Here is a 7559-nt window from a genome sequence, read left to right as displayed (position 1 = left end):
ACACAGAAAATCTTGTTCATAGCCACTCCCTTGGGCTCTGCAGCTGTTCACCCTGGGTTCAGGTGGAGGGAAGGCAAAGTTGCCTAGAGTCATGTGAGCAGAGACTGGGGTTTGGACTCTGGAGAGATAGCTGAAGGGACAGCTGCCAGGAACCCTGTGCTGAGCCCCTCTTCCATACCACAGAAGTCATCTTTCATGGGTAGAGCATTCCCTTATGGCATCAGCCTGGGGCAATGCAATAGCCACACCCACCGGACTCCCTATTGTCCCACCCTGTGGAGCTCATGCCCTGCTGAGGAGTCAGCTGCCTGGACCAGGGACTAGAGATCCGGGCAGATTTAGGGGTATCAGTGACTGAGTTGTGCGGCTTTGGGGTAGGGGTCATTTTCCTCACTTTCTAGTGAATCTGACTGATGCCTCCCCCTTAAGGGAGATTTGCTAGCCCCATTGCCCAGGCTTCTGGAAGCCCCACCCTCCTGACTCCTGGTGGCCCCACCCTTCAGAGTGTGGGCTCCCCCGGAGGTCTGGGCAGAATCCAAGATAGGCTAAGTTGTGTGGCTCTGAGGTGGGGCCTACTCCCTCTCACCTTCTCCAAGTTTGATTGGCACTTTTCCCTCATGGGTGATCCACTAGCTCTATTCTCACGACTCCAGGTGGCCCCACCCTGCTGAACTTGGGCTCCCAGCAGAATATGGGATATTCTGAGTTGTGTGGCTCTAGGACAGGGGCCATCTTCCCTGCACATGCCTGACTGGTTCAGAGTCCTCCCTTCACAAAATCAAATCTTGGTCTGTTTGGGCCTGATAAACTCTGCTGGCCTCACCCTGATGACTCTCTGAGACATCACCACAAAGATCTGTGGGCACCCTGCAGGGGGCAGCTAGACTTGGTAAAACTTAGGACATTTGCTGAGTGACCTCAGACCCAGCACTGGCAATGAGATTGAACCTGTATCAATTTGGTGAACACCACTCGCCCTTACCTGAAATAGTGACTAGACAATTTGTCCATGAAACATGGGATTCACCAGTTCCCTAAGTCAGCCACATGACGTTGTATCCAGCTTGTGAGCCTCAGTTTGATTTCTTTCTCACTCACAGTAGGGCAATATCTAAGACCTTGATCTCTGATGGGTCTTTGACAGGGTTCCATACCTCATGGCTTTAGGATATTTTGGAAGTTCTACTACACTTCTTGTGAACAGCAATGAAATTGCCTCAAGCAAAAGAAAATTATCATTTCCTCCCAATTAGGATGGTAAATATTGGCAGTTTTTCAAATGGTGGAAATCCAAGTCTTGTTTGGTAGGGGAATATAGGGATATCCCATCTGAAGACATGGGAATGGATTAGGTATACTTTTATGGCATCCAGGATTTAAAGAAAAGGTATGGGAGCAATGTTTAAAAATAAACTGTAGTTTCTTATGGTACTAATTACTGGGATGTACACCTGAAACTAATATAATATTATATGTTAATTGTAATTTAAAAATAAAAGATGACTTAAATAGAAAACAAACAGAAAATACATAATATTTGTAGTCTCTATTTTCTCTGAAATCTTTCTCTTTCACTGGACACCCCAATGCTGTATGTGGACCATGTGACTTCACTTCCCTGGCCATCAAAGTGTGGAGGTTATGAACTGTTGAACCAAACAGGGTCCAGAAAAATTGGAATCAGGATTCAAAAGGATTAGACACCACCTCTTATGCTGGAAAGACAGGTAGACATGGGAGATGAAGCTAACATTTTGGTTCAGCCATTTCTGCCATGAATACAGAAAAAGCCATCTGCAAGATGGAATGAGGAGGAAAGCAGAATTTAGAGAGGGACCGAGAAGAGTGAACACATGGCTTCAGGGAGAGAGGAGGAGACTTGGGTCTTGGTGTCAATATAGTTCCTGGCTCCAGTCTCTTTGATACAAGCTGCTTCTCGTATCCTCAGGTTATTTAAATACCTGAATATCCTGGCAATTAACCCCCTTTTCTGGCTCATGTGACCTTGAGTGAATTTCTAGCCTTGCTGATCTGAAATGTTACTGTGCACATCCACTATAGAGCAGTCTTCAGAGCAGTCAAATGATCTTGGAACCATTCCCAGAGCTGTGGTTAGTAGTAGTATCTGAAGCATCTGAAGGGGTTCTTAATAAGGGACGGTTCCTGAATTTAGGCTAATAGTTGGGTCTAATGCATTTTGACAACTTGTGACCATGACATTACACTTTTGAACAAATGGAAACCATACGGAATTTTAGGTTAAACTGTATTCAGTGCTCAATAGTTTTATTGAAACTTAAAGAAATCAAACAGTTCAGAATGACATGATTAAAAACCATTAGAACTCAAATTCTTCTGCATAAAATATTTTGATGACTAAACCCACAGCACCTTTTTTTTTTTTTACTTTCCTGTTAGAGTTCCACAGAAGGAAATGGTCCAATACGGGTGTATTGGAGTACTGAAGCAGAGTGGTAAGGAAAAGCCTAGGCTTGCTCCTGATAAAAAGAAAAGAAAAAAACACACAACATCAATGTCTTTTCAAGGACATGTTTGGGAATGTGGGGATGCAGGAAGGGAGTGGGGAAAAAGGGGATGTCACAGTTTCCAAACTAGCTTTTCAACAATTTCAAGATCTAGCTAGTTAGCTATCAGCATTAAATCAATTGATTCAAAGATCTGGGAAATTGCTGTTAGGTTAGGTTCCTAGGTGGATACTTTGCTTTTGTGTAAGTTATTCTTTGAATGCTCAGAAATGAAGTGATTGCTTCAGCTATGAAAAGTCAATAGATTCTCTTAGTGTTGTCCTTTCATCTAGTAATTCATGTATTTCTTTGAATATGCCTTGAGTGCTCTCTAGATTCACCTTGAAAGGCAGTATTTCTGGACACTTAAGAGCACAGAATCGAGAGCCAAAATGCTTAGAATTGACCCAGGCAAGGGTTTTGTGATCTCTGTGCCTCAGTTTCCTCATCCAGGAACAAATGAGTTAACATACTTAAGTCACATACAATAATACATGGCAGGGAGCAAGCACTACCTAAGTATTAGCTTTGACATCTCTGAGTAGTTGGTGTTCTCTGGGAACACACCTTGAGAATAGTTTGACAATTCCACCAGCACTAATTTGGAATGCACAGTAAGGTGGCTACTCACCATGAATTTCTTCAGCCATGTATGTTGGGACCCCCTTGCACATGCTAACGATGGGTTTTCCAAACTTGTCCAGGTTGTCAACTTTGTCGGAGTTGATGGAGTATGTCAGGCCTTTGGGAGGTGGTCCACCTGCTCCTTCACCCTGAAACTGTGTATAGAGAAGACAGGGAAAAAGAAAGAGGGAGAATGAATGCTAAGCCCAGTGGTTCATTGAATTGAGGATTGTGTACAAGACCAACAGGCAGTATTGCTTAACTATAATTTTTCCATAATCAAAATGAAGAAGAACCAATCTCAACTGTGAGTATCTCAGAATTTCTAAGTGTCCCAAGGCATTTAGCTGGCGTGAAATTTAACTGTGTATCCTCTATTTTTTTTCTAAATCTAATATCCTTAACTCAATTCTTACAGAAAAATGTCCTTGAAAAAGTGCTGGAAGCTCTCCTGGGAGTGAGCAGAGTTTTGTTTCTCTAACAGTAAATGTTAGATGTTCTGAGAACCTCTGTAGGGGGAGGTGCGAGCCACAGCTTTTGAGCTTGGTGGCAGCTGCTTCTCAGGCACTTATCAATTCCACTTCCCCTTTTGTGTTGCACACTACTGTGGTCAAGAGAAAATGATTGTGACCGTCTCATTTTTTTCTGGAGATCCTAAGATGTCCCCTGGACAAAATTAAAAAAGACTTTTATTTTTACCTTCTTTTCCTTGACCATTGCATCAAGGGCTTGAAGAGAGGGCATGACACCCTTGTTCATTCTGTGCACAATGCATGCCTTCTTGCGAAAAACTCGGACTGCAGCAAAGCCCTGTTAGGAAGATGGTAGGTAGTGAGGAGTATGTTCTCCAAGCAGCTTTTTTTTTTTTTTTTTTTTTTTTTTTGTCAGAAATCGCTTTGCCAGCAGAGGGAAATGGAACTCTGAGATCATGTTGAACTGGGATAAGAGTGCAGGATCTGACCCTGTTTTGCAATCCTATTTATCGCTAACAGTTCTAAGGATAAACCACTAAATCTTTGAGGGGGCAGAACCTGAGTGTCTAACTTGTTGCTTTATCTTCAAGTTCTAGCGTGGTAAGAGTCATGACATATGTCTGTTTTGCTGAAATAAACTTTAAAATATTATCACATTTTAATCTCCTTTGATCTTTACATTTCAAGGAGGCAGGTAAGACAGGAAATAGTTTTCTAATTTATCAGATGATAAAACTAAACCAAAAAAGAGTTGGCTTTTTAAAAGTACAAAGTTTGTTAAATACAGAGCTGGTAATTGGACAATTGGGTCTTCTAACTAGAGCCAAGTATTTTTTGCTTCCCTTACCAATTAATACTATCATTTGCATTTCCCTGGGTCCTTTTGAATTACGAGTGAAATGCCAATTCTCATTTTTTAGAAGGAAATTGAAAATAGAATGAGATAGGCTATACTTTGGCAGCAGTAATATAGCGATGGCCTTTGATCATTGCTGAGGGTATCTGCAGGCAAAGCAAAAGGATGCTCATATTTGTCTTAGAGCCCTACCAACCCCTTGAACATAGTGGATCCTACTTACTGTTCATTGGTTTGAATTTTAACTGATGGTGGGAAACTTACTAGCAGCAGTTGTAGGGGGTGGAACTAGGTGAGCAAAATAGGCACTTTTGCTTATAACTATGCTTATGTGCAGTTAGAATTTACTTTTTATGGTTAGCAGGCAATTTTTTTTTTAGCTAAAAAAGAAACTTCGTATTTGTAAAGAATGGAAATAGCCTGTTGGCTACCTACAGTATTGTAATCCAAGAGCATATTCCAGGAGTCCAATCCATCATTGTTGTCAACATTGGCCACGTTCTGTGCATTGTTGACACTCACGGACAGCTGTCCACTTCCACCACTGTTGTTGCTATCGCCGCTGTTGACATTCTGAAATGTGTGAGAAATTGATAATGCTTTAATATCACACTTCTTTTGCAAATACATTTTGGTAACACTTTAAAATGTGAGACTTACATATTCAGCAAGGGCAGGAGCCAGGAGGACACCAAGAAGTCCAGCAAAGAAAATCTGAAATCACAAATAACATTGGTCTCCAGTCACATGGCAAGACGATGTCCTCTTCTTTCTTTCTCTACCCAAGCTCATAGAAAATATTTACTAATTTTACTACTCTGTGGGGTATGCTCTCTGTTCTTCTTTGCCCTTGTGTATTTTTAACCATAGAAAGTTTCAATGATAATGTAGAATTGTAGGTTAATTACTTAGTTATTATGTTGTGATATATAGTTTTACAATTTTTAATGTAGGTCTTGTGAAAAAAAATAAAGTGTTGGTATATTAAAAAATAAAATTGAAAATTAACAGCATGATATGAAAATGGTTATAAGTTCTGAGAATCACATCTGAAAATGATTTGTTACTTTCCCTATTTGATATGAATGCCTTCCTTCCTTCCTTCCTTCCTTCCTTCCTTCCTTCCTTCCTTCCTTCCTAGACTTCCTAATAGCAGAAATAGTCTTTTTAATTTTTAAAGCAATAGATTAGTAAACAGTTTGAATACTGGTGTTGAGAGGCAAAGGATGGAGTGCCTGGCTGTCAAGTGTGGTTGGCATAAGGGAAGTTAGTAACTGTCCCAGGTACCTGGGTTAGTCATTTGTCACGGGGTCCATGATACTGCTTGTCAAAACACAGTGTTTTATGCAGGGTGCCTGATTCTGAGTACCTATTCTCATTTCCTTTACTTGGGACAAAATGGTTTGAGAACTGCACTGGTAATTCAAGGTAATTTTTTTATTTGCTTAATTTCTCTCCTGATAGCTTAGGAAGAAAGTAAAAATTAGCCTCAAAAAAAAAGTGTCAAGAGATGAAAGAAATTTTAAAGAGGAATAGTACAACGCAGTCTTTTCACAGATCAGGAAATTGAGCTTCAGATGTTACTTAAGTGACTTGACCAAGTTTGTATTGGCCAAAGTTCTATCCCTTGTTCATTGCAGAACTAGGAAAGATCCAGATATGACCTCTTTAAAAAAACAAAAAACACAAACTGTGGTTTCTAGAACTTATTTCTAGATAATGATTTTATACTCTATTATGAAGCAGTCTGCTGTAATAAATTTCAGTATTTAGTATGTTGAAACATGAGAGTACTCATCTGATTCTAGCCTCATACATGCTGTTATAAAACACACATGATACCACCAGTTGTTTTGGCAGAATTTTGTGGTCCACCTGCTGCACTCCTAGCCCTTTATCTGGAACCACAGGTGAAATGCTGCACTAGTTCATGCTTCAGGTGTTTTCATGAATAAATGAGTCTGGACAAGGTCCTGGGCGAGCCGTTTTGACTTGGAGATCCATTTGACAGCAGAGAATGTGCCAGTAAGTCTCTCCCTCATTTGCTTTGATAAGATGCTTTTTATCTCGCCTGAACATACTTAGGAGTTTTGGTAAAAGAGGGAGTTAAGAAAGAGGGGAAAGATCAGACATTTTCTAGGGATTAGGGACTGCCTGCTCTTCGCCCAGACTTAAATCTGGAGATCTGGAAGGTAATTTTATTAAAGATAGCATGGTATAAGATTCTCAGACAGCTGTTTAATCCCAGTATAACTATCCTTGTAGAGATGCTTATAAACATCACAATTCTGTGAAAATAAAAGACATATATTTTTAAAACAAAATTTTCCATTATGGTGATATTGTCCTAAGAAGCAGATGCCCTTAGCTCAAAATGTTGACAGTCTCCTATTATAACGTAATAAATTCAAAAGAAAAATTCTACTCACTGTGAATTTCATCTTGACTTCACCAGAGCGATGGAGTGGAGGAGACAGGCAGGCATGGAATCAGACAAGTTCTCTCATATTTGTACTTGACTGGCTTTACTCAAAGTAGGTGTGACTGGGTGGAGTCAAAGACTTATCTTCCCTCATTTCTCATATCCATGCCATAATCCAGTGTAGCAAGAAGCTTTTGGAATATCTACCTGATTAGCAAGGCACTTTGACATGGAGTTCAACTGACTCATCATTTGTTGAAGTTGAAGATATCATAACAAACTCAATATGATTTATGATAACTTATGAAGTGCGGGTGTGGGTATTTTATATATTGATATTCCAGATTCAGAAAAGGAATAATCCCTAAAGTCAAACAAGATCACAGATAAGAAACTGTGGACACATTGGGCCTTCCAGGGAGCATGTGTGAACGTGCGAATGACTTCATTCCTGTAAGAATGTGAGAATGACTTCCTCTCCTTACCTTTACCTGAACCCATTGTAATAGTTTTGCTTAGGCTAAACATGTTCTATTAGCTAACCCCACCAAACTTACTCCCTTTTCTGCAGTCCTGAGCTCTCACCATGATAGTACCATGCATTTGGTTGGGCAACCTGGGGGCTGTCTTCAGCCTATTCTTCTGACCACCTCATCCCA

At 40.4% G+C, this 7559-nt stretch overlaps 1 protein-coding gene across 1 annotated transcript; it reads right to left on the bottom strand.

Moving 5' to 3' along the window:
• Positions 1–2252: 2252 nt before the first annotated feature.
• On the bottom strand, positions 2253–7009 carry GKN1 (gastrokine 1). The gene is made up of 6 exons (XM_070429382.1): positions 6908–7009; positions 5139–5192; positions 4914–5051; positions 3849–3959; positions 3157–3304; positions 2253–2498 (listed from the first exon to the last, which is right to left on the bottom strand). The coding sequence occupies exons 1-6, from the start codon at positions 6917–6919 to the stop codon at positions 2404–2406; spliced, it is 558 nt and encodes a 185-aa protein (XP_070285483.1). The 5' UTR covers positions 6920–7009; the 3' UTR covers positions 2253–2403.
• Between the last annotated feature and the right edge of the window lie 550 nt (positions 7010–7559).

Source organism: Myotis yumanensis, unplaced genomic scaffold, assembly GCF_028538775.1.
Source record: "Myotis yumanensis isolate MYYU_CA2020_CCGP unplaced genomic scaffold, mMyoYum1.0.hap1 SCAF_11, whole genome shotgun sequence".
NCBI lineage: Eukaryota > Metazoa > Chordata > Mammalia > Chiroptera > Vespertilionidae > Myotis > Myotis yumanensis.
This window is presented reverse-complemented; position numbering and strand designations above follow the sequence as displayed.

Coding starts and splice junctions, on each gene's coding strand:
- GKN1 (XM_070429382.1), bottom strand. Junction 5,052..5,138: donor CTCCTGCCCTTGCTGAATAT/GTAAGTCTCACA, acceptor CACACATTTCAG/AATGTCAACAGCGGCGATAG. Junction 3,960..4,913: donor TGCTCTTGGATTACAATACT/GTAGGTAGCCAA, acceptor TCTTCCTAACAG/GGCTTTGCTGCAGTCCGAGT.